The sequence below is a fragment of the Bombina bombina genome, chromosome 3 (assembly GCF_027579735.1).
Source record: "Bombina bombina isolate aBomBom1 chromosome 3, aBomBom1.pri, whole genome shotgun sequence".
Lineage (NCBI taxonomy): Eukaryota > Metazoa > Chordata > Amphibia > Anura > Bombinatoridae > Bombina > Bombina bombina.
In genome coordinates this window covers 770,884,625-770,911,535 of record NC_069501.1, presented here as the reverse complement: position 1 = coordinate 770,911,535, position 26,911 = coordinate 770,884,625, and the positions used below count along the sequence as shown (strand labels likewise).

The 26,911-nt window shown below is 40.9% G+C and overlaps 1 protein-coding gene across 1 annotated transcript in view; it reads left to right on the top strand.

Annotated features, from left to right (window-relative positions):
• Positions 1 to 26,911, top strand: part of RNF149 (ring finger protein 149) — a 170,364-nt gene that overhangs the window by 114,384 nt on the left and 29,069 nt on the right. Inside the window, exons 2-3 of the mRNA XM_053707648.1 lie at positions 4,631 to 4,881; positions 5,838 to 5,906. Of these exons, the coding sequence (XP_053563623.1) occupies positions 4,631 to 4,881; positions 5,838 to 5,906 (320 nt within the window). The remainder of the gene's footprint in view (positions 1 to 4,630; positions 4,882 to 5,837; positions 5,907 to 26,911) is intronic.

The following is a 26,911-nucleotide window of genomic DNA, read 5'->3' as shown; positions in this document are numbered from 1 at the left end:
AGAAGTGTGCTTATGTCCGTCCACACCTATAAAAGATTTGTATTTCCTCCTTCTTTTTTTTTCCTTGTAGCTTTCAAAGATATCTTTATTTAGGTTATGCACATACAAACAAAACAGTGTCTTTGGTGTCACTGAACTAAAGGTGGTTGACTTCTGGGATATTAATTAAGAGATTTGTTTTGTCGTTGTCATAATGTCAAGAGCGACATCTACATAAATGCTAGGATTTACCATAAAGGAGACCTTCATTTATAAGTTTAAAAAAACCTGATGTATAGGCCGTGCCGTTGGCAGTTGGAGGAGCTTAGGTTAGTGCTGAAGCCACAACAAAATAAAGGTACCTATTCATCAGGTTTTTTAAACTGATGAGTAAAAAGGTTGCCATTATTTTTAGTAATGGTAAAGCCTCACATTTTATTAAACCTGAAAGTTTAATTTTGACTAGACTGTCCCATTAAGGCTGAAGACTCATGGGCCCTTTCTCTCTGTGAAGAGAGAGCCCACAATATTGACGGCGATCCACCCTCCTTGGACCCAAGCTGGGCACTCTGAGATTAGCCTGCAGCAAGATATACCTGATACAGGCTTGGCGCAAAACCGCCATCTTCTCGGCCAGATCCCATCACCTACTGTGAGTACATACGCCACATGTATAAACTTTGACATCTACATGTAGCTGCATAATCAGACTATACCTGGCTGCACCTCTCTTTCTTGGGCTCAGAATCATTTGTTAGAGATTGACGCCTGGCCGGCATGGCGCCAGCTACCCTGCACGGCTGTTGGCTATGAGGTGGAAACGTTACCCCACAGCAAAATAGCATTCTGCCGTGGGCTGCCTGAGGAGCTCAGTACGGCGAACACTTCAGACAAATAAAGGAACTTTCAGCATGACGTATTTTATACTTTATCACTGAAAGTCCCCTTTATTTGTTCCACTGGTAAATCGTTTCATTTAACAAATGCTAGGATTTACTACCACTTTAATAACTTTTTAAATGTTAAACTGTAATGTATGTAGGCTTATCTTGACAGTGCTTTTGTGCATTGGTTGCATAGCCTGTTCCCTGAGAAATTGTTGGAGACAATCCTCACTCTGTATTCTCACTCCAAAAAGGTCCTAGCTTGGCTGGGTAAGAATTAGTGCAAGTATAATAAATATATGTCATGAGTTCCCAAGCTGTTAAATACGTTGGCACTCTGCCTTTGAGTTACCAACATCCTGCTTTGTTTCAATGACTGCAATTGTTGTTATAATTTTATTTTTCTTGTGAAATTCATACTGTATGTAATAAATTGAGCTTTAATTGCTGATGTATACAAGACCCTTTCCCCAGTTTTGCATAACCTTCATGGTTATATTAATATACTTTTTACCTCTGTGACTACTTTATATCTAAGCCCCTGCAGACTGCCCCCCTATTTCAGTTCTTTTTACAGACCTGAATTTTAGCCAATCAGTGCCCTCTCATAAGTAACTCCATGGGCGTGAGCACAAAATGATCTATTTGGCAAACATGAACTAACGTCCTCTAGCTGTGAAAAACTGTCAAATGCATTTAGTTAACAGAGGCGGCCTTTAAGGGCTTAGAAATTAGCATAAAACCCTACCTAGGTTTAGCTTTCAAGGGAATACCAAGCGATCAAAGCAAATTTGATGATAGAAGTAGATTGAAAAGTTGTTTAAAATTGCATGCCCTATTTGAATCATGAAAGTTTAATTTTGACTAGATTGTCCTTTTAAATGTTTTTTCAATGTACTTTACATTTCAAAAACCAATACCATGGGCACACTTTTTTTTATTTTAGAAGATTATTGCTAGTTTGGGCACACTCTTTCAAACATTTGCCAACCCTGAACTAGAGCCAGTAGAAATAGGAGGGTGTATGTGTGCGGGTATATATGTATATAATGTATGTGTGTTTGTGTATATATATATATATATATATATATAAGTGTGCGTGTCTGTGTATATTTATATATCTCACTGACGAACTGCAACTGCCAGGGTGCTATGGCAAAGTATATAAAAGATGAGTAAAAAAGCACTCGCTTTATGGGTCTGACCTCTGGTTAATTTCTCCTAGCGCAAAGTGCTATTGTGAGCTCAAATTTGCCTCTTTACAGGTGAATGGTAAATGAGTGCTCCACTCGTAATCTGGCCCTGGAGCAGTATGGGTAGGTTTTGAGATACGCATGTGTTATGCTGTGGCACAGGATAAGTTGCTCCTAAGCGATTCCTCAGCAAATTGCAGTTGTTTGCAGCTGTCTAACTTAAGAAGTGTAAGTGCATAATTGTGCTTACATACACAGGATTTCCTTGAGAATCTCCTTGCTGCAGGTTAGTTTGGCCTCTTTGTCCTTGGGTTATAATTAAAGGGACAGTAAAGTCAAAATTAAACTTTAAGGATTCAGATAGAGCATGCAGTTTTAAACAACTTTACAATTTACTTCTATTCTCAAATGTGCTATTTTCTCTTGATATCCTTTGTTTAGAGTAAATCTTGGTAGGCTGATAGGAGCTTAGGAGTGTGCATGTGTTCTATGGCAACAGTGTTTGCAATATCATTTACAGCAATGTTATACATAGTTGCAAACACTGGTGCCAGATTGCTAGAGACTCATGCAAACTCCTGAGCTCACCTTGGCTTACTCTTTAACAAAATATACCAAGAAAAGTAAGCAAAATTGACCATAGAAGTAAACTGGAAAGTTGTTTAAAATGTTATGCTCTGTCCAATCCATTTAAGTTTAATTTTGACTTTACTGTCCCTTTAAACAATCAGAATTTCATGGTGTTTTCTTTTCAGAACATTTTCAGAAACACAAACTTATTGTCTTGTTTTGTTTTTTTCCCTTTAGAATTCCAAAATAAATCCTTACATAAGCTTAGACTGTAGTTACTAGGCACGTAAATGGAAATCCTGCTGGTCTTTACGCACTGTTTGCTTCCCAAGGGTTTTGGTGGCACAGTTTTGCTGCGTGAAGGAGAATCAAGCTGTTCTTCAGTGTGTAGAGAGGTCTCTAAGCACCTGTCCAGACATCTGTTTTCCTTGCATCCATTCATTGAGCTGACTGTGCACCTAAAGAGGACTTGGCCGAGATACAGAATGATTTATCTGCTCATTTAAAAAAATAATAATCTGTGGATGATTATGTATCTGAATGGAACTACATTGCTGTGTAATTGATTTATTCATAATATTTCTTTCATTCTGAATCTTGTCATACACTTGAAACTCTTTCCCACTCTTTAAATGTACATTTTTATTTAGCTCTCTCCAGTGCCTTTAAACAGGGAAGCACAGCTGTAACTTTATTGTGAAAGTGAAGTTCATATTGTTTACAAAACAGCTTACGGTGCCATTCTTTTGCTTGCTTCTGAATTAACAATGCGCATTATGCACAGTTACAGTATCCAGTAATACAGGGTCTCTTGTTGTTAAATAAACGTCCCATTGTGTAGAAAACTGCAACATCAAGTAAGCCTGCAATACAGACAGAACCAGTTTTGTTCAGCACAGCTCCCGGTTACTTGTCTACTGATGATTGTATTAAGGACATTAAGATATTTGTGTAATACGTTTATCAAGGATGCCCGGACTTTAGTGTGGAGAACTAGTTTTGTGGGTTTAAGTCTAATCTACTTGTGTAATGTAATGAAATTTACTCTAACACATACTGTGCACAAGGTTTGCAAACACTTCTGCTAATCATCATGATTAACTCATGTTTTAGTTAAAGTCAGAAAGCGTAAATAAGAAAACAAATGCATTAAAATATTGTAATATGGCACTTGTGTTTTTAACCCTTGCAATGTTGTATCCTCTTCCCAGGGGTTAAACATGTGGGTGCAATTAAAAAATGCTCTAATCTATATTATTTTCTTATTTTAGCTTTGTTCCTTTAGGGTCACCTTAGTGCAGAATATATGTGTGCATAACACTTTTATTCATATGATGCCTTATTACTTTTGGGGAAAATGGTAAATCACATGACAATTTAGTGATCTACACACTTAAAGATGTACTCGTAGGTCATAATCTACCTTGTGTGCACAGCTTGTATATATGGTAGTTTAATAGTGAGATCACACTCAACCTGTAATCTATAAGCTCTACCGAGCAGGGCCCTTCCTCCTCGTGTACTAATTTATTTATTTTTATTTAGCCAAAAAATCACAAATCCTAGTCATTCTATACCCCTCTTTTTTGTACCTAGCGCTACAGAATTTGGCGGCGCCATACAAATAAATGATAATGATCTCACCATAAAAAATTTCAGCTAAACACGTTGTATGTATCTGCACATTTACATTACTTTGGTCTGAAAGCACTAAATCGGATGTGGTTTTACTCTTTGCTATATATTAAACTGTTTTTCACAAATCCCAAGAGCCATTAATAGAATTTTACTTGTGATTTATGGTTCTTTGAGCTACAAACTTTAAATGTGAATGCACAAAGTATATTGTACAACACTGAGCTCAACCCATAGGACATGCATTCTGATTGGTTCAGTAATAGGGCTATAAAGCTACTATGTGTAATTGTATATCGTATAATAGTATCTTCAGATAGAAACTAAATCACAACTATTCATAGGTCTCCTCTCCTTTTCTCCCTACAGGTACAGCAAACACTGTTGTAATCATGGTGAGTTACCCAAAGGGAATGGAAATTATGGAGCCCCTCAGAAGAAATATACCAGTAAACATGGTGATCACTCTAGGCACGCGCCACGTGCAGGAGTTTATCAGCGGCCAGTCGGTTGTGTTTGTTGCCATTGCATTTATCACCATGATGATCATCTCCCTTGCGTGGCTGATATTTTATTACATACAACGATTCCTGTACACTGGAACACAGTTTGGAAATCAGGTGCCTGTCACTGCCAGTTACTCATAATGTTTCATGTTTGTAATAGATTTAAAATAAGCTTCTTTAACTAGGAAAGTTTTAATACTGCAAGGCTATGTGCAATCACTTTGTGAATATCCCCTCCCCATCTATCTAAATCAAATATGTTGTCCCTAAGATTACTTTTAAACCCGGAAAGTAAGAAAGCACATGGTTTTGTGTCAAACAAATGTATTTATAACAAAACGTAAAAAAAAAAATAGCTTCAGTGTCCTTAAAGACTTTTGTTTCATTTTACTTAATATAAACCTATGGTGAGTAAACCAAAAACCTAGAAGCCAGTTGCAAAATGATTGGCAATTTGTCACCCTGGTTCCTGGGATTTGTTAAGCCCTCATATAAATCCTCTAAAATCACCTGATCATAGCATAGAGTATTCCATAATCCCCGACAGCAACGTCACTGATCCTGGTGTACTTACATCATTTGGGGCAACTATCCATGGAGCAGCTAATGCTGAAAAAAGGGTTAATGCAGCCCACAATGACTATTGCAGCATTGCGCTCATATTCCTTCATTTAATGTTTTCCAGATTGTTTGTTCCCCCATGCATAACCACATCAACCTGTATTGCAGCTATCATCATACCAGATATTTTTTTGATGTTCTTTATATAGTACCCAGCTATTTAGTATATGATAACAGTTTATAAATAAAAAATAGTTTGGGTTTTTTTGTACTTATTTGTTTGAGGTTTCAATGTCTGTCTATTGATTAGGGAAAAAGATTATAACATGTGATAGTCTTGGATCTGTAGTATTATTTCATTTTAAAAACTGTCACACATTGTCCTCTGCTGCCCAGATGTTTACATGAAGCTTTCACAATCTGAAGGAGTGATTGGGGAAAAAAAAACTATTTTTGTTGATTTTTATAGAAGTATCATTGTAGTTAATATGTATATTTTTGTCTTGTAGTGCAACCGAAAAAATACCAAGAAAGCAATAAGTCAGCTTCAGCTACACAAAGTAAAGAAGGAAGACAAGGTAACTTTTTAGTTTTTTTTCCATAGGATATTTATTTTGCTGAAACGGTTTAAAAATAATATTCTGTTCTTCCAAGCTGGCACCAATTGATAGTAACTGTTTAGTTGCTCACATGTATAGCAAGCTTTATTGCCCTTTGTCAGTTGTTGCTTCAGAAGCAAAAATGAGTTTTCATTCTTGGTAACAAAACATTGTTTCTCTTGTTAAGTGTGTTCAGTCCACGGGTCATCCATTACTTATGGGATATATTCTCCTTCCCAACAGGAAGTTGCAAGAGGATCACCCAAGCAGAGCTGCTATATAGCTCCCCCCCTCACATGTCATATCCAGTCATTCTCTTGCAACCCTCAACAACGAAGGAGGTCGCAAGAGGAGCTGGAGTTTTTACTTAACTATTCTTCAATCAAAAGTTTGTTATTTTAAATGGCACCGGAGTGTGCTGTTTTTTCTATCTCAGGCAGTATTTGGAAGAAGAAACTGCCTGCGTCTTTTTCTATGATCTTAGCAGGCGTAACTAAGATCCACTGACTGTTCTCGACATTCTGAGGAGTGGGGTAACTTCAGAAACTGGGAATAGCATGCGGGGTCCTCCGCAAATGAGGTATGTGCAGTACATTATTTTCTGGGAATGGAATTGACTAAGAAAATACTGCTGTTACCGTATGACAGTGCTTTCCAAACTGTGTGTCGGGACACACTAGTGTGTCGGCAGCAGTGTGTAGGTGTGTCCCTGCTTCAGCACAAATTTTTAATTTTTTTTTTTTTTTAATTTTTTTGGGGTTTCTGACTTTCCGCCTGCCTGCTACTCATATCACATGGTTGACACGTGATTGATACATAGGGGGTCACAGATCAACTTAACCTATTGGCTCAGTGGGAACTGAAAGTATTCCTATTGGCGGCACATTGGCTCCTGGCTGCACGTTTAGTCTCCTTAATCGGCTCGTGAGTGCACGTGTAGTCAGTGAGTGGGACAGCAGTGTGTTTGTAGCACGGGCAGTAGTCAATCGGACTCACCGAGCTCTGAGGGCGGCAGCTTAAACGCTGAGCTGAAGTCAGAGGGTTTTTTTTTTTTGCAGCTAGCTCCCAGTAGTGCATTGCTGCTCCTGCTCTTGATATACGGATAGGAAGTGGAAGCTTAAAAATGCTTGATGATGAAATGCGAGCGTCTTTATCTAATATTCCACCAAATATTCAGAAACTGTGTTCACCCCATCAACCTCATATATCCCATTAAAATAGTAAGTAGCTATTGGTGTTATTAAACTTTTTTCAATTCTTGCACATACTTACTGTTACTTGTAAATACTATGTAATTTATGTATGTGTCCGTATCTCTTAAAACAAGTTAGTTTAACCTCCTTTTTGCTAGTACAACTAAATGACTGTGTCGCGAAATGATGTAGGTCTAAAAAGTGTGTCCCCAACATGAAAAGTTTGGAAAGCTTTGCCGTATGATGTAAGTACAGCCTTAAATGCAGTAGTGGCGACTCGTATCAGGCTGATATTGTATGCGCAGTCGAGTTATTTTCTAGGGACTAGAATTTGACTGAGAAAATACTGTTAAAACTGAAATAATACTTAAGCCTTATCTGCAGTGGTAGCGACTGGTAGCAGGCTTAGTGATAACTTTGCATGACATTGGAAAATGTTTTTTAATAAAACGTTTACTGGCATGTTATTCGTTTTTGTGAGGTACTTTGGTGATAAATCTCTTTGGGCATGATTTTTTCCACATGGCTAACATATATTTTCTGCATGGAAACCGTTACATCAGGGCTCCCACTGTTGTAATAGGAGTGGGAGGGACCTTGTTTAAACGCCTTGTTGCGCAGTTAAAATTCTAGCACAGTCTTCCTGCTTCTTCCTCCTTGATCCAGGACGTCTCTAGAGAGCTCAGGGGTCTGCAAAATTCATTTTTGAGGGAGGTAATCAGTCACAGCAGATCTGTGACAGTGTGTTTGACTGTGATTAAAAGCGTTAAATCTTAATTGATATCCGTTTTATCCGTTTTGGGTATTGAGGGGTTAATCATCCTTTTGCTAATGGGTGCAATCCTCTGCTTATAATACACTTCTTGTTAAGAATTGTTTTAATTATATCTATATTTTTGAAGCGCTGCAGCGTTTTTATATTGCTTGTAAACTTATTGAAAGTGTTTTCCAAGCTTGCTAGTTTCATTGCTAAATCTGTTTAAACATGTCTGATTCAGAGGAAACTGTTTGTTCATCATGTTCAAAAGCCAATGTGGAGCCCAATAGAACGATGTGTACCAATTGTATTGATATTGCTTTGAATAAAAGTCAATCTGTACCGATGGAGAAACTATCACCAGACAACGAGGGGGAAGTTATGCCGCCTAACTCTCCTCACGTGTCAGTACCTGCGTCTCCCGCTCGGGAGATGCGTAAGATTGAGGCGCCAAGTACATCAAGGCCCTTACAAATCACTTTACATGATATGGCTAATGTTATGAAAGAAGTATTATACAATATGCCCGAATTAAGAGGCAAGCGCGATAGCTCTGGGTTAAGGACAGAGCGCGCTGATGACACGAGAGCCATGTCTGATACTGCGTCACAATTTGCAGAACATGAGGACGGTGAGCTTCATTCTGTCGGTGACGGTTCTGATCCGGGGAGACCGGATTCAGAAATTTCTAATTTTAAATTTAAGCTTGAGAACCTCCGCGTGTTACTAGGGGAGGTGTTAGCGGCTCTGAATGATTGCGACACGGTGGCAATCCCAGAGAAATTATGTAGGTTGGATAGATACTATGCGGTACTGGTGTGTACTGACGTTTTTCCTATACCAAAAAGGCTTACAGAAATTATTAGTAAGGAGTGGGATAGACCCAGTGTGCCTTTTTCCCTTCCTCTGATATTTAGAAAAATGTTCCCTATAGACGCCACCACACGAGACTTATGGCAGACGGTCCCTAAGGTGGAGGGAGCAGTTTCTACTTTAGCCAAGCGTACCACTATCCCGGTGGAGGATAGCTGTGCTTTCTCAGATCCAATGGATAAAAAATTAGAGGGTTACCTTAAGAAAATGTTTGTTCAACAAGGTTTTATATTACAGCCTCTGGCATGCATTGCGCCTGTCACGGCTGCAGCGGCATTCTGGTTTGAGTCTCTGGAAGAGGCGATTCTCACAGAGCCATTGGATGAGGCTTTGAGAAAAGTTAGAACCCTTAAGCAAGCTAATGCGTTTGTTTCAGATGCCGTAGCAAATCTAAGCTACTTAACATTCCTTTCAAAGGGCAGACCTTATTCGGGCCCGGCTTGAAGGAAATTATTGCTGACATTACGGGAGGTAAGGGCCACGCCCTTCCTCAGGATAAGGCCAAACCAAAGGCCAAACAGTCTAATTTCCGTGCCTTTCGTAACTTCAAGGCAGGAGCAGCATCAACTTCCTCTGCTCCAAAACAGGAAGGAACTACTGCTCGTTACAGACAGGGTTGGAAAAGCAACCAGTCATGGAACAAGGGCAAGCAGGCCAGAAAGCCTACTCCCGCCCCTAAGACAGCATGAAGACAGGGCCCCCTATCCGGAGACAGATTTAGTGGGGGGCAGACTTTCTCTCTTCGCCCAGGCTTGGGCAAGAGATGTGCAGGATCCCTGGACGTTGAAGATTATATCTCAGGGATACCTTCTGGATTTCAAAACCTCTCCTCCACAAGGGAGGTTCCATCTGTCGAGGTTATCAACAAACCTAGTAAAGAGAGAGGCATTTCTACAATGTGTACAAGACCTCTTAATTATGAGAGTGATCCACTCAGTTCCGCGATCGGAACAGGGACAAGGATTTTACTCAAATCTATTTGTGGTTCCCAAAAAAGAGGGAACTTTCAGACCAATCTTGGACTTAAAGATCTTAAACAAATTCCTAAGGGTACCATCGTTCAAGATGGAAACCATTCGAACCATCCTACCCATGATCCAAGAGGGTCAATATATGACCACAGTGGACTTAAAGGATGCTTACCTTCACATACCGATTCACAAAGATCATTATCGGTACCTAATATTTGCCTTTCTAGACAGGCATTACCAGTTTGTAGCTCTTCCCTTTGGGTTAGCCACGGCTCCGAGAATTTTTACGAAGGTTCTGGGCTCACTTCTGGCGGTACTAAGACCACGAAGCATAGCGGTGGCTCCGTACCTAGACGACATTCTGATACAAGCGTCAAGTTTTCAGAATGCAAAGTCTCATACAGAGATAGTTCTAGCATTTCTGAGGTCGCATGGGTGGAAAGTGAATGTGGAAAAGAGTTCTCTGTTACCACTCACAAGGGTTCCTTTTCTAGGGACTCTTATAGATTCTGTAGAGATGAAGATTTACCTGACGGAGTCCAGGCTATCAAAGATTCTCAATGCTTGCCGTGTCCTTCATTCCATTCCAAGCCCATCAGTAGCTCAGTGCATGGAGGTAATCGGCTTAATGGTCGCGGCAATGGACATAGTGCCATTTGCGCGCCTGCATCTCAGACCGCTGCAACTATGCATGCTCAGTCAATGGAATGGGGATTACTCAGATCTGTCCCCTTTGCTAAATCTGGACCAGGAGACCAGAGATTCTCTTCTCTGGTGGTTGTCACCGGTTCATCTGTCCAAAGGAATGACCTTTCGCAGACCAGATTGGACGATTGTAACAACGGATGCCAGCCTTCTAGGCTGGGGAGCAGTCTGGAATTCCCTGAAGGCTCAGGGATCGTGGACTCAGGAGGAGAAACTCCTTCCAATAAACATTCTAGAATTAAGAGCAATATTCAATGCTCTTCTAGCTTGGCCTCAGTTAGCAAAACTGAGGTTCATCAGATTTCAGTCGGACAATATCACGACTATGGCTTACATCAATCATCAAGGGGGAACCAGGAGTTCCCTAGCGATGTTGGAGGTCTCGAAGATAATTCGCTGGGCAGAGTCTCACTCTTGTCACCTGTCAGCGATTTACATCCCAGGCGTGGAGAACTGGGAGGCGGATTTCCTAAGTCGCCAGACTTTTCATCCGGGAGAGTGGGAACTTCACCCAGAGATATTTGCTCAACTGATTCGTCGTTGGGGCAAACCGGATCTGGATCTCATGGCATCTCGCCAGAGCGCGAAGCTTCCTTGTTACGGATCCAGGTCCAGGGACCCGGGAGCGGTGCTGGTAGATGCATTAGCAGCCCCTTGGGTTTTCAACATAGCTTATGTGTTTCCACCATTTCCGTTGCTACCTCGACTGATTGCCAGGATCAAACAGGAGAGGGCATCGGTAATTCTGATAGCGCCTGCGTGGCCACGCAGGACCTGGTATGCAGACCTAGTGGACATGTCGTCCTGCCCACCATGGTCTCTACCTCTGAGGCAGGACCTTCTAATTCAGGGTCCTTTCAACCATCCAAACCTAATTTCTCTGAGGCTGACTGCCTGGAAATTGAACGCTTGATTCTATCAAAGCGTGGGTTTTCGGATTCGGTTATTGATACATTGGTACAGGCTAGGAAACCTGTGACCAGAAAAAATTACCATAAGATATGGCGTAAATATTTATATTGGTGCGAATCCAAGAGTTACTCATGGAGTAAGGTTAGGATTCCTAGGATTTTGGCTTTTCTACAAGAGGGTTTAGAAAAGGTTTTATCCGCTAGTTCGCTAAAGGGACAGATTTCCGCTCTGTCTATTCTTTTACACAAACGTCTGTCAGAGAATCCAGACGTCCAGGCTTTTTGTCAGGCTTTGGCTAGAATTAAGCCTGTGTTTAAAGCTGTTGCTCCTCCGTGGAGCTTAAACTTGGTTCTTAAAGTTCTTCAGGGTGTTCCGTTTGAACCCCTTCATTCCATTGATATTAAGCTTTTATCTTGGAAAGTTTTGTTTTTGATGGCTATTTCCTCGGCTCGAAGAGTCTCTGAGTTATCTGCCTTACATTGTGATTCTCCTTATCTGATCTTTCATTCAGACAAGGTAGTACTGCGTACTAAACCTGGGTTTTTACCTAAGGTTGTTTCTAACAGGAATATCAATCAAGAGATTGTTGTTCCATCATTATGTCCTAATCCTTCTTCAAAGAAGGAACGTCTTTTGCATAATCTAGACGTGGTCCGTGCTCTGAAGTTCTACTTACAGGCAACTAAAGATTTTAGACAAACTTCTTCTCTGTTTGTCGTTTACTCTGGACAGAGGAGAGGTCAAAAAGCTTCGGCTACCTCTCTCTCTTTTTGGCTTCGTAGCATAATACGTTTAGCCTATGAGACTGCTGGACAGCAGCCTCCTGAAAGAATTACAGCTCATTCCACTAGAGCTGTGGCTTCCACCTGGGCCTTTAACAATGAGGCCTCTGTTGAACAGATTTGCAAGGCTGCAACTTGGTCTTCACTTCATACTTTTTCCAAATTTTCCAAATTTGACACTTTCGCTTCTTCGGAGGCTGGTTTTGGGAGAAAGGTTCTACAGGCAGTGGTTCCTTCTGTTTAATGTTCCTGCCTTGTCCCTCCCATCATCCGTGTACTTAGCTTTGGTATTGGTATCCCATAAGTAATGGATGACCCGTGGACTGAACACACTTAACAAGAGAAAACATAATTTATGCTTACCTGATAAATGTATTTCTCTTGTAGTGTGTTCAGTCCACGGCCCGCCCTGTCTTTTTTAAGGCAGGTTCTAAATTTTAAAATTATAACTCCAGTCACCACTGCACTTTATGGTTTCTCCTTTCTCGTCTTGTTTCGGTCGAATGACTGGATATGACATGTGAGGGGGGGAGCTATATAGCAGCTCTGCTTGGGTGATCCTCTTGCAACTTCCTGTTGGGAAGGAGAATATATCCCATAAGTAATGGATGACCCGTGGACTGAACACACTACAAGAGAAATAAATTTATCAGGTAAGCATAAATTGTTTTTTTGCATTTGCTACCAGTGTACGCTTGCTAGGAGGACTGATCCACTGCACCAGCCCAGTAGCACAGCTGTGTTCTGTGTAACTAATGCTGCTGTGCACACATAGTAGGCCTATAGTAGGCCTTGTGTTATCCCTAGGCAACAAGCATGAGTTTTAAAATAAATAATTTTGTCATTTGCTTACAATTAACAGATCTTTAAATAGAGAGAGCAGAATGCTTTTCATGCAAATTTAAAGGGCCATAATACCCAAATGTTGAAACACATGCAAGCGATGCAACAAAGCTGTAAAAAGCCGATTAGAAAATATCACCTGAACATCTCTATGTAAAAAATGTCCTAAGTATTCACAACCCATTGTAAAGGACTTTAAGCAGCAAATTAGTATGTCTGTCCCGTGACAGGCAAGGGAGTGAGCCTCATGCACACTCATCTTATTTCCCTATTCAGTTTAAAGGGACATAATACTCATATGCTAAATCACTTGAAATTGATGCAGTATAACTGTAAAAAGCTGACAGGAAAATATCACCTGAGCATCTCTATGTAAAAAAGGAAGATATTTTACCTCACAATTTCCTCAGCTCAGCAGAGTAAGTTCTGTGTAAAAAGTTATACTCAACTGCTGCTCAGCTGCAGGTAAAAAAATAATAATGAAGAAATGAACAGCAGCCAATCAGCATCAACAGTGCTGAGGTCATGAACTCTTTTACTGTGATCTCATGAGATTTGACTTAACTCTCATGAGATTTCATTGTAAACTTCCTTAAGATGAATAGGGAAATAAGATGAGAGTGCACGTAAGCTCGCTCCTTACGCTGTCCCGGGACAGACATACTGATTTGCTGCTTAGAAGTCCTTTACAATGGGCTGTGGCTACTGAGAAACTTTTGAGGTAAAATATCTTTCTTTTTTACATAGAGATGTTCAGGTGATATTGTCTAGTCAGCTTTTCTTTTTCAAGATACGACGAGTCCACAGATTTCATCCTTACTTGTGGGATTACGCCTCCTGGTCAGCAGGAGGAGGCAAAGAGCACCACAGCCGAGCTGTATATATAGCTCCTCCCTTCCCTCCCACCCCAGTCATTCTCTTTGCCTGTGTTAGTAAGATAGGAGATGGCAAAGTGAGGTGTTAGTGAAGATTCTTCAATCAAGTGTTTATTATTTTTAAAGTAGTGCCACTGAGTGCTACTTTGTGCTGGGGTGTAGCCTAGACCAGATCAGTCTCTTCAGTAAAAAGAGAAGCATGTGGTGGCTTTAAAGCAATAGGAACTGGTGGGACATAATTCTCACTCCGCCTCCTATACATATTTGCTGCCCTAATATAGATAGCCTGAGCACATTTAACTCAAGCTTATCTTATTCCACAGGGCTAAGGGAGGGAGAGGACCTCTGAAAACCTGATGGATTGCCATGCTGTCGCACAGCATTTGAGGTAAGTGCTGACTTTTTATTCTGGGTCACTGACATAGATCTCAGAGAAGAAACCTATTGGGTAAGCACTCCTACGTTTGAAAGGAGGGACCTTCAGACAGTATCTTCTTAGCAGGGGCAGTAGCCAAACTTGTCCCCATGTTTTCTGACAGCTCCGTTGGCCTTATCACTTGTATTATCAACCGGGAGTGTCAGTTTGTTGCACCTTTGTTGGGCTAAGGAACTCGCTATTTGCTTGGGGGTTCACTCGAGCTGGGGGTAATTTTATTTCAGTGGGGAGTGATACTTTATTCGTATTGTCGATACTGAAGCAGTATCTAAGTTTAGCCCCAAGTTTTGGTATACCGCAGCCAGTCCCGGTGGCGTAGTTATAAAAAATACTAATGGAGACCGGGAACTGCATGTTATTATGCCCAGGTTGGGCGGAGCTTTGCGGCCATTTTTTTGTATGCTGGATGCCCTTTTTCTCTGTTGTTGTGGGCAGTATAGGGTGTCACATGTTTCATTGTGTTCTATGACTATAGATATAAGCGCCATGAGACCAAGCAGCTTGTTATTTGTTCCCGGTCATTTAGTATTAAAAAGACAATAATGATGGCGATCGGGAGTGGATGTTGACACGCCCACGAGGGGCGGAGATGTACGGGCATGATTGTGCTCCCTACCTCCATTGTGCTACCGGAGGGCAGAGCGTTTCACACAATATCACACTCTAGATGTGCTTAGTGTGTCAGACGTTTTACGGAGTCCCTAATTGTTAACCTGTTGGTCCAACACTGTTTTGATTACTAAATAATAGCACGCTATGGACAAAACAGTACTCTGTTGGGTTAGTTCATACTTTGTGATAGGATGCTTCCAGTGCTCTCCAAAGATAATGTTGTTTTAACAATTAAAGAAACAGTACTTTTTTTATGTATCAGCTTTTTTATATATATACTCCTTCTACAACTCTGGCTGTTATGAGTCTGGTGACACTGGTCACTCCATACCACAATTTCTTCCCTTCCAGTTATCAAACTGGGGAAATAGGTGGCTCTGTTCCAGTTCTTGGAACCTTGTGGTTAGAGCCTTGTTTTTTTCTATTAAACATTTTTATTTTGTTTTTAAACAGGTGTACAGAAATAACAATAACAATCCAACATGAATCGTTTACATACATCAAGTACAAGTTAACCGGAACAAAGGATGTGACATCCCTCAACAGGGGGTGCACAGTACGTGTGTGGTATCCATAGGGTACAGAACAACAACAGCTAAGCCATCAGACATCAAAACAATACAATTAGTTCTAGAAAAAATAAAGAATATTGTATATATTTCATTTTGGTTTGAGTTTAACTATCATCTCTGCTCCCAAATGTATAATATATCTGCAATAAAGTCTTGTTTGCCCACAAAGGTGTAGTATACTTTTTCTAAAGCCAGTACATGTTCCATCTCTCTCACCCACATCGGGAAATCAGGGATTAGGAGTTTCTTCCAGAACCTTGGTAGACGTTTGGCACAGTTAAGCATACATTGCAATAATTTTTTCCGATATATACATGGAATTTTGGGTGTGTCATTTAATAAGACTATAGCAGGGGTTAGTATAATTGACGTTCCTAAGGTTGTGTTAATGCATTCAGTAATATCCTGCCAATAATTTTGTAAGAGTGGACAGGACCACCAGATGTGGGATAAAGTGCCTCTCCCTCCACAGTGTCTCCAGCATAAGGGAGAAGAGTTAGGGAATATGCTGTGCAAACGATGTGGAGTCAAATACCACCATGACAGTAGTTTATAGTTAATCTCTACGATTGCCAATGATAATGATGATGTTTTAATTTCTAAAATGATATGGCTCCATTGGGCATCTGATATATTGATGTCTAACTCTTTTTCCCATTTAGGGATGTAGGAAGCTTTTTTGGAAGGGAAGGAGCCTCTCAGTTGCTTACAGATTATAGAAATGTGGACTCTATTCATAGAAGGTGTAGTGCATAAAATCTCAAAGGGGTTGAGAGTTCTAGTGAGGGCTGCTTTGTGGGGATTAGTAGCTATAGCGTGTCTAGCTTGTAAATAGGGGAACCAAAGGTTGAATGGGGGACCTAATAGTTGGGAAAGCTCTGCTTGGGGGCAAATCACTCTTTTATTAGTAATCAAATGTACTGGGTCGTTTGTGGGGGATCCCTCCATTGTTGGTGTGGGTATGCTACCTGATTTCAATAGGAAGGGGTTATTCAAAAGGGGAGTGAGGGGAGATGGTAGGCTCGATATCTTTTTGTCTGTAATCAAAATTTTATCCCAAGTCCGTAGTGTAGCCGCCACAAAGTAGTTAGTGTATATAGTGGGTGGTCTGTACTTAGGTGGGATCCAGCACATGTCGCCTAGATTAAAATCTCCTGTTAGGTGGTTTTAAATTTGAACCCAAGGTTTATTTGGTTTTGCATGTTTCCATACTGTGATACGTGCAGCATGCGCTGCATGGTAGTAGGCAATCAGATATGGGGCACCAAGGCCACCATCCTCTTTACTGAGGTATAAAGTATGTTTAGAGACCCTAGTTATTTTCTGCGCCCAGATAAAGGATTCAAAAAGTTTTAGTTGCTTAGTTAAAAACATAGTGGGAAGGTCCAACGGAAGAACCGGGAATAAGTATAGATATTTAGGGAGAAGTGACATTTTTATTGCGTTAATACGCCCCAACCAAGAGAGATGACCCTGTTTCTGCCATGACTCAAGAGTAGCCCCGGTTTGTTCCTGAAGAGGGATATAGTTGTGGTCAAATAGTTCTGTGTGTTTAGAAGAAATATCTATCCCTAAGTAGCGTATTTTATTGGTTATCTGAAAATTAGTATGGGACGTTATATAGCGGAGGTCATCATCGGCCAGGTTTAATGGCATTAATGTGGACTTTTCCATGTTGATAGAAAAGTTTGAGACTTTTTTATAATCCTCGAATTCGATGAGGAGGGCAGGTAGGGACATAGCCGGGGAACGGATGGAGAATATGATATCATCTGCATAAAGCAGGCATTTCTGCTGGATTGATGCAAAAGTGATACCCTGAATATTATTATTGTTTCTAATTCTCATTGCAAAGACCTCCACCGCTAGGGCAAAAAGCAATGGAGACAGCGGACATCCCTGACGGGTACCGTTTCTTATTGGGATTTTTTTGAGATACAGTATAGTTGGCATTGACACTAGCAGATGGGTTATTATATAGGGCTTGTATGCAGGTGATTAGAGTGTTGGAGAACCCGAACCTCGACAGAGTGGCCCACAAAAAATCCCAGTCCACTCTGTCAAAGGCCTTCTCAGCGTCTGTGGATAATATAATTAGGGGGGTCATATGGGTATTGGCGGTGTATATAGTTTGAAGGACTCTAATGGTGTTATCTTTAGCTTCTCTCTCGGGGATAAAGCCAACTTGATCAGCATGAATGAGGGTGGGGAGGACTTTATTTATTCTAATTGCTAATGGTTTCGCATATAGCTTGATATCTATGTTTATCAAAGAGATTGGGCGATAGCTAGTCACTTGTTCTGCATTTTTACCCGGTTTCTGTATGACCGAAATTGTCGCTTCTAGAAGCGAATTTGAAAAGTGGCCACCATTGCCTATGGAGTTGTATAGCAATAGTAGGTGGGGACCTAGTTGAGATTTAAACAGGTGATAAAACTTTGGAGTAAAGCCGTCCGGGCCGGGGGCTTTGCCCTGTGGGAGATTTTTGATAGCTACGAGCAACTCCTGTAGAGAGAACTGGGAGTCTAATGAAGAGCTTTCTTCCTCTGTAAGGGAAGGTAGTTGGGTTCGTGAGAGGTAGTCCTGTATTAGCTAGTGTTTTGTGTTTGTATTAGAGGTTGGAAGATTATATAGGGAGGAATAATATTTTGCAAACTGATTAGTTATATCTGGACTAGAAGGAAGGGAGGTTCCAGCGGTATCTGATATTTTAGTTATGAAGGTCTTCTAACGTTTCTTTTTGAGGGAGCGGGCTTGAAGGCGGCCTCCTTTATTGCTCTCTATAAAAAAATAAAATTTTTGTGTGAGGGCCCGAAGGTGCGCGTTTTTAACCAGGTATTGGTTGAGAGCCTCCCTAGATTGCTGTGATCGAACTAGTAGTTGTAAGGATTGGGGGTTTTGTTTTAATGCATTCTCGCTAGTTTGAAAATCTGTTGTTAACGCCAAATATTGTGCCGCTCTCTGCTTTCTTAATTTGTGTGTGTGGCCCATTATCAGCCCTCGTATGTAGCATTTATATACCTCCCAGTTATTGGTAGCAGAGGTTGAGAAAGGATCATTAAAGGGGCAGTCTAGTCAAAATTAAACTTTCATGATTCAGATAGGGGATGTAATTTTAAACAACTTTCCAATTTACTTCTATTATCTAATTTGCTCAATTCTTTAGATATCCTTTGTTGAAGAAATGGCAATGCACACGTGTGAGCCAATCACACAAGGCCTCTATGTGCAGCAACCAATCGGCAGCTACTGAGCATATCTAGATATGCTTTTCAGCAAGTGATATCAAGATAATGAAGCAAATGAGATAATAGAAGTAAATTAGAAAGTTGTTTCAATTGACATGCTCTTTCTAAATCACAAAAGAAATAAATTGGGTTTCATGTCCCTTTAAGGGAAAAGAACTCCTCAGTATAATATCGGTGGTAACTAGTGGGTCTGAGAAGATGTGGTCATTGCGTTTCCAGTGTTGGTGATACTGAGGTTTAGGGGACCATTTGAATGTTGAGCTTACCATGCTATGATCAGACCAAGAGGTGTGGTGCAGTCTAGAGTCAGTAAGGGAGGTTAGTATGTTTTGGTCACAAAGAATGTAGTCCAACCGAGTGTGGGAACGCTGGGGGTTAGAGAAAAATGTAAAGTCTTTAGTTGTGGGATGTGTGATTCTCCAGGTGTCTAAGAGGGGAATGGCACCAATTGCCTGGCAGTTAGCTTTTATTTGGTTATTCCGCAGGTAGGATCTACCAGTGGATGTGTCAAGTGCTGGAGAAAAAGGAAAAATGAAGTCCCCACCTAGTAAAATTGGGCCCTTGGCTACATCTATTATTAGGTTAGTGACTCTGCGAAAAAAGGAGGAAGAAGGGCGATTGGGAGCATAAATGTTGGCTAAAGTTATAGGTCTTCCATAGTATAACCCCACTAATATTAATATTCTGCCTTCTTGATCTTGGGTTTTCTGTAAAAGTTTAAAGGAAGTCCCCCTTCTAAAGGAAATACAAACCCCATTGTGTTTAGTCGGGCCAGAATTTAAATAGTGTTGGTCAAAGTAGAATTGAGACAAGGTAGGCTCATGACCTCTCTTAAAGTGCGTTTCCTGGATAATTACAACATCCAGCCGTTTCTTATAGAAGTCATGAAAAGCTATGGATCGTTTTTGGGGAGCTAAAAAGCCCTTGACATTTTGTGAGGCTATTCTAAAACTGCTAACCTGGCTAATCGGGGAGGGAGAATCCATTTATGTCTAGGCTATGTGTGGGTATTAAAAGGATGTGGTGTGTTAGAATGGCGTATGTCTGAACTGCTGAAGTCAAGCAACAATAAAGCTAATCTGTACCGAGTTGTAGCACACTTAAACCAGGTGAGTAAACGGTCAGACAAAGAAAGAGGAGAAGTATGAATGCAGGGAGGAAGAGGGAAACTGAAATGAGAATGGGAAAAGGGTGAGAGTTAGAGAGAGAGAGAAAGAAAAATAAGTGGAAAAAGAGAAAAAGAGTAGGGAAAGCTTCAGAAGCACTTTCTATCTAGTACGAAGATGAGATAAGAAAGAAGGAGCTCAATCCAACAGGCAATTAACACATTAAAAGGTAAACAAGAAAATTTTTAGAGTATAGGCACTTAAATATGCAACATTTCACTCAACTAGTCATCAAAGTTAGGTTAAACAATCCTAAACAAGAATAAACATAACAGACAAATCAAAGCTGCAAAATTATTTTGTTAACAGAGTCCAGTTGTAACCCCAGTAAGCTGCAGGGGTAGTCCCAAATGTCTCTCTTCACAGAGGGCCAGCACATTAGATCTTTACAGCTTTCAACTCTTAAAGTCAGGTTCCAATGGGAACTAATCAGGGCTAACTCAATTAACAGTGAACAGAAAATGCTATTCTAAAATCTAAGACATAAAGGTAGGCAGTTTCTAACAAACTACAGTCCTCGCTAGAGGAGTAGTTACTCCTTCGTTGTGAGCACAAATAGCGTGTCCAAAAGTTTAGTACTTACATTTTCCAAAAGATTCGGACAGAACCATCATAGGTCAGGTAGCATCTAGTAGGTTAGGTGGCTCTACGCATTGCTTTTTCTTGTTTTGTTTGTTGACCACTTCAGACCACATTCTCCTCTGCGGTTTATGGGGTGCTGGGCCTTCCTTCATTAGAGAGTTATTTGCAGGTTCAGGGAGAGGGATGTCAAGCCGACCGCAAAAGTCAGCTACCATGGAGGGGCTTACACACTCATTGCGCTTCATTCTTGACGACTTGGGAAGACAGGGAAGCCCCATCTGTAAGGAATCTTTAAGGATCGTAGATGTGCTGTGAAGAAGGCATACTCTCTTCTCATTTGAAGTGTTCTCACTGAGAGGTCTTGATATATCTGAATTTTAGATCCCAAAAAGGTGAAAGTAGGCTGTTCCCTTGCGAGCTGGAATATTTTCTCCCTGTCTCTGAAGGTCTGGAAACAAACAATGATGTCTCTGGGAGGTTGATTATCAGAGGATTTAGGTCGTAGGGCACAATGAGCCCGTTCAAATGGGACATGTTCTATAACTCGTTGACATGCAATCGCCAGCGATTGAAACAGGTTTTGCAGTTGATCAGGGATATCCTCGCCTTTTATTGTTTCTGGCACCCATCTGATTCTGAGGTTATTCCGTCGTGCCCGGTTCTCTATGTCGTCAATTTTATTTTCCAAGTCAGTGATCTGTGTTTGCTGCGATTCAATAGAGTGAGACATATTAGTAATTTCTTTGACCAGCTCTTCTCTGTCATGTTCGAGTGTCTCAACTCTGAAGCTAAGTTCATTTATATCTCTTTTCAGCTCAGCACATTCAGACTTGTTGCAAGATTTGACTTGGTTTATCAAAGCTTCCATTGCCTTGAGTGTCACCGGGCCATCAGAAGTTTGTTGTGAATGACCGGGAGATGAAGCAGGGTCCAGGGGGGTATCGGGGTAGTCAGACAATGATTCATCCTCACTACCCATCTGGAGAGTTTCTGCTTTTTTCTTATCTGTGATTTTAAAAAAGGTGCTCACTGTGGTAGCTGCACTAGTGGACTTTATGTTTTTGTACGCCTTTGTATTCCTTTTCTGTGCCATTATAGAGTCAGGGTATCGAAATATTTTATCAGTTGGGGGGATTCAGGGACACCATTCAAGAGTCCGACACCCTGGGACAGAGGTCAAACTAATATAAAAAGAGGGGACTCTTCTCTTAGCCTCAACTAAGCAGCATTCAAGGATATACCATGTGCGCGACAGACCCACCAAGCAGCAATGTAGCATAGTGTATACATGTCCTGTTAATTGTGTAGTGGCCTGACTTATAGCTTAGGGGTTATTACATGTTTTATTCACTGCAATATTGTTGTGTCTTGCTGGCTTCTTGTATTTCCCCCCCCCCTTGCTCATGATGTAAATTGTTGTGCAAGCTTGTTCTCTTACCACCAAGATGGCTATGTCAGAAGGGCGCTTCTTAGGCAGGCAGCTAAATGTTGATATCTGCCAAAGCTGGGTCCTACACTGCAATTCAATGCAAGATGAAGAATGGGCCAAAAAGAGCAGCCGGACACTTACAATCAGCTCATCGACTGTTCCCAAGCCGCCAGGAGCTGTTTCTGAGGCTCCTAAAATGTGCGATGCTGGCCTGAGGGAAGGCTCCGTCTCTGCCGATGCTGGAGCTCTAATGTGGTGCGGCCATCACAGACGGCTGCACGCTCCGCCACCTAGAGCCTTGTTTTATGGATGTGTTTTAATATTTTGATGCACATTGCCTGCTGTTGAATCAAAGACAGCATGGGGAGCATGCCCCGGTTCGGGATTGGATCTTGTAGGGGGTTGACTTTCCGTTTTTGCTCAAGTTTGATTTCGAGCTCAAATGTTTTCCTCTCAGAGGCAGTTTCTGCTTTCAGGATTGTCTGATGATCAGACAAAGGGAGAGACGTCCTTACACTGCGTAGGAGACCTCTCAGACCTGGGAGTGGTTGTTCCAGTTCTAATACTGGTACTGGATCTGGGGTTACTGGTCGGGTTGTATTTTCCAAAAAAGGGGAATCTTCAGACCATTTTTTCAGAAGGGTACTGTCCTTCAAGATGGAAATTGTTAATTTGTTCCATTTCTCTCTTGAGCTTAGAGGGTTAACTTCTGTCAACAGTAGATTAAGGGTCAAGTGCCTTCATGTGCCGTTCACGAGACTCATCTCATGTTCTGGGGTTTGCCTTTCTGGACAAACACCTCCTGTTCGTGATCCTTCCTTTCGGTCTTGCTGCAGTTCCGAGTTCTTTCGGAGACTCTGGGATCGCTGTTAGTGGTGCTTCAGTTTCGGGTCATTGCAATGGCGCCTTATCTGGCTAATATCTCTAGTCCAGGCATCATCTTTACAGCAAGCAAGATTTACATGAACATGGTATTACCCTTCCCGTGTGTTCGTGGGTGGATGGTGACTTTGGAAAAGTGTTCCTAAGCACATGGGTAGCTTTCTTGGGACTCAGGATGATTTCCATATCAATGAAGATTTTTCTGACTGAGGTTGGGACATCGGGGCACAGATGGCTCAGCATGCTAAGGCACTGTGGCTGCGCTCTGTAACAACCTGAGGGTTGCAGGTTCAATTCCCGGTGAGTTCCACTCAACCTTTTCTCCTTCTAAAGTTGATAAAATGAGCAGCGCCTTGTGTCAATTAAATTTCCGGTTGTTCGTTCCACCTCAGGCCTATGCAGTTAAGCATACTCAGGCAATAGAACGGAGCTTTTGCAAACTTGTCTCCTCATATAACTAACTGGATCAGGAGACATGGGACTCTTTTCTATGATGGTTGTCTCTGGATCACCTATCTCAGAGGACTTGGTTTCACAGAGTGTGGACTCAAGCGGAGTCTGTTCTTTTTATAGACTCCCTGCCACTGTGAGCGAGCTTCAAGGCTCTTCTGGTCTGGCCTCAGTTGGCTTCGGCCCAGTTTCTTTCTTGCTATCTGTCAGTATTCCATATCCCAGGGGTGGACACTTGGGAAACGGAATTTCTGAGTAGTCAGATTTTTCATCCGGGAGAGTGGGAACTCCATCCGGGAGTATTCTCCAACCTGATTTTCAAATGGGGTCGGCCGGAGTTGGATCTCATGGCATCTTGTCAGACTGTCTGGCCTTTGAGATACAGGCCCAGGTTCAGGGGCCCCAGTCCGAGCTGATAACTGCCTTGGCAGTTCTTTGGTCCTTCAGCCTAGAATGTCTATTCCCCCGTTTGCACTTGTTTGGTGGGTGATTGTTCAGATCAAATTGGAGAGGGCATCAGTGATCCTCCTCGCTTCTGCGTGACCTCGCTGGATTGGTATGTCGATCTAGTGAACATGTCATCTATGCACTTTTGGACACTCCTGTTGAGGAAGGACCTTTTATTCAGGGTCCCTTCTTCCCCAGGTCTAGTTTCTCTGAGGCTGATTGCTTGGAGATTGGACGCTTGATCCATCCTATACACGCGAGGTGTCTTAGATTTGGTCATAGATACCTTAATTTAGGCATGTAAGCCTGTAACTAGGATGATTTTCCATAGATAGGACATAAATGTCTTTATTGGTGTGAATCCAAAGGGTTCTCCAGCATCTGGCGGATGTCCCAGATGTTCTTTCCTTTTGTCAGGCTCTGATTGGAGTCAGGCCTGTGTTTTCCCCAATTGCTCCTCCATGAAGTTTGAATTTAGATTTTAAAGTTCTTCATGGGGTTCTGCTGAACCTATGCATTCCATAGATATAAAGTTGTTATTATTAAAAGAACATTAGGGGAGACAGGCTTAAATTATCAATTGTTGGGTAACCTAAGTATCACAATTTCACTTAGGAAAAAACCTTGTAAGAAGGATAATAGTGCAGACCCTTAAAAAAGCATATAAACCTAAATTAAAGAGAGAAATTGTAGAAACGTACATAAGTAATTACACACAAGACAGGGATTTCAGCACTTTGTTTTATTTATAGATGGTTCAAATAACCTAGCCAAAATTTAATATTTGGTATTATGCACAGTGCAGTATTGTTCATGCATGTATACAACAGGTTGGAATTCCGCTACAAATATAGCTATGCAAAAGGCCCTCAACAAATTAGTACACAGTAGCGTTATGCCTTATAGTCTTGAACCACAAGTTTGAACATTTGCTCGCAATCACAAAGTGCTAAGTTTCCTTAAACAAACAACACCTCCACTAGAGGATGGCTATGCAAAGTTGCACAAATCGGCCATCATAGTGAGCCATGAGGATCTATGTTTGTAAAAAGCACCACCTCTAAAAAAGGTTATGTGATCACAAGCAATTAATATTGCAACTATGTCAGGTAAACAATTTGTATATGTATGTATGTATCTATGTAAGCACATAGATAAAACACTGCTCTATAAGCTGAGGCTGTTTTGGGGAGAAAGGTTTTTCAAGCAGTGGTGCCTTTCATTTAGGTTCCCTGTCTCGTCCCTCCCATTTCATCCATGTACTATAGCTTTGGTATTGTATCCCACAAGTAAGGATGAAATCCGTGGACTCGTTGTATCTTGAAAAAGAAAAGGAAATTTATGCTTACCTGATAAATGTATTTCTTTTTCGATACGACGAGTCCACGGCCCGCCCTGTTCTTTGAGACAGGTTATTATTTTTTGGTAAACTTCAGACACCTCTGCACCTTGGCTTTTCCTTTCTCTTCCTAACTTCGGTCGAATGACTGGAGTGGGAGGCAAGGGAGGAGCTATATATACAGCTCTGCTGTGGTGCTCTTTGCCTCCTCCTGCTGACCAGGAGGCGTAATCCCACAAGTAAGGATGAAATTCGTGGACTCGTCGTATCGAAAAATAAATAAATTTATCAGGTAAGCATAAATTTCCTTTTTACAGCTATGCTGCATCACTTTCAAGTGTTTAAACATTTGGGTATCATGGCCCTTTATTATGGTTATGAAGGAACAGGTGAACATAAGGCTACAAATGACATTTACATACAATTGTAAAATGATGATGAATAAATCTAGATGGGTGGTTTCCCTTATTTATCCCAGAGTCAATGCAAAATGATTGTTATGCAAAAATAGTGTTAGTTATTTAATGTTATACAAAGTTATCATATCCTTAAAGACAGGCTATTTGTAAAAACTTGCAATAGAACAGTAAATAAATCTACTGTTTGTTTAAGTACAATCTTATGTCTCAAACAACAGCATTTTCTGTGGTAAGATACAGTATACAAAACAGCAGCCTTGCTCCTTTTGAATGCTCTAAGCTACTTAATAGAAACTGGAGCATGTTACACAGTTGTGGCCTGTTAGTGCATAAAGATGATGAAAACATACACCTTGGAAAAAAATACATTGCCTCAAATTACACAGAGCTTAAATTTCAGTTGACCAGAAGAATTATATTATGTCTCCCACTTGTAGTTGGGAAAACAAATAGCAATGTTACACTAAACTGAAAATCTAAAGTTTTGTTTGTCCGCAAAAAAGCATAAACTCTTTTGCATGAAAGATAAATTAGAGCTTATGTTTGGACATTAGTTATATTACAAAGAGTGCTGCTTAAAGCGACATTAAAGGGACAATAAACACAATTTTTTTCTTTCATGATTCAGATAGTGCATTCAATTTTACGCAACTTTCTTATTTACTACTATTATTAATTTCTCTTGTTAAGTGTAGTCAGTCCACGGGTCATCCATTACTTATGGGATTATATCTCCTTCCCAACAGGAAGTTGCAAGAGGATCACCCAAGCAGAGCTGCTACATAGCTCCTCCCCTCACATGTCATATCCAGTCATTCTCTTGCAACTCAACTAGATAGGTCGTTGTGAGAGGTCTGTGGTGTTTTTTAAACTTAGTTTATTTCTTCAATCAAAAGTTTGTTATTTTAAATGGCACCGGAGTGTGCTGTTTGTTCTCAGGCAGTATTGGAAGAAGAATCTGCCTGCGTTTTCTATGATCTTAGCAGAAGTAACTAAGATCCACTGGCTGTTTCTCGCACATTCTGAGGAGTGAGGTAACTTCAGAAAGGGGAATAGCATGCGGGGCCCCCCTGCAAACGAGGTATGTGCAGTAAATTATTTTTCTAAGGAATGGAATTGACTAGAAAATACTGCTGATACCAATGTAATGTAAGTACAGCCTTAAATGCAGTGGTAGCGACTGGTATTAGGCTGATGAGTGTACGTGCACTGAAGTATTTTTCTAGGGAATGGAATTTGATTAAGAAAATACTGTTAATACTGAAGTAATGTATGAGCCTTAACTGCAGTAAAAGCGACTGGTAGCAGGCTTATTAATAACACTTCATAATCTTTAAAATGTATGTTCAAAACGTTTACTGGCATGTTAATCGTTTTTTGTGAGGTACTTGGTGATAAAACTTATTGGGGCATGATTTTTCCACATGGCTAACGTTGATTTTTGCATAGAAACAGTTAACTGAGATTTCCCACTGTTGTAATATGAGTGG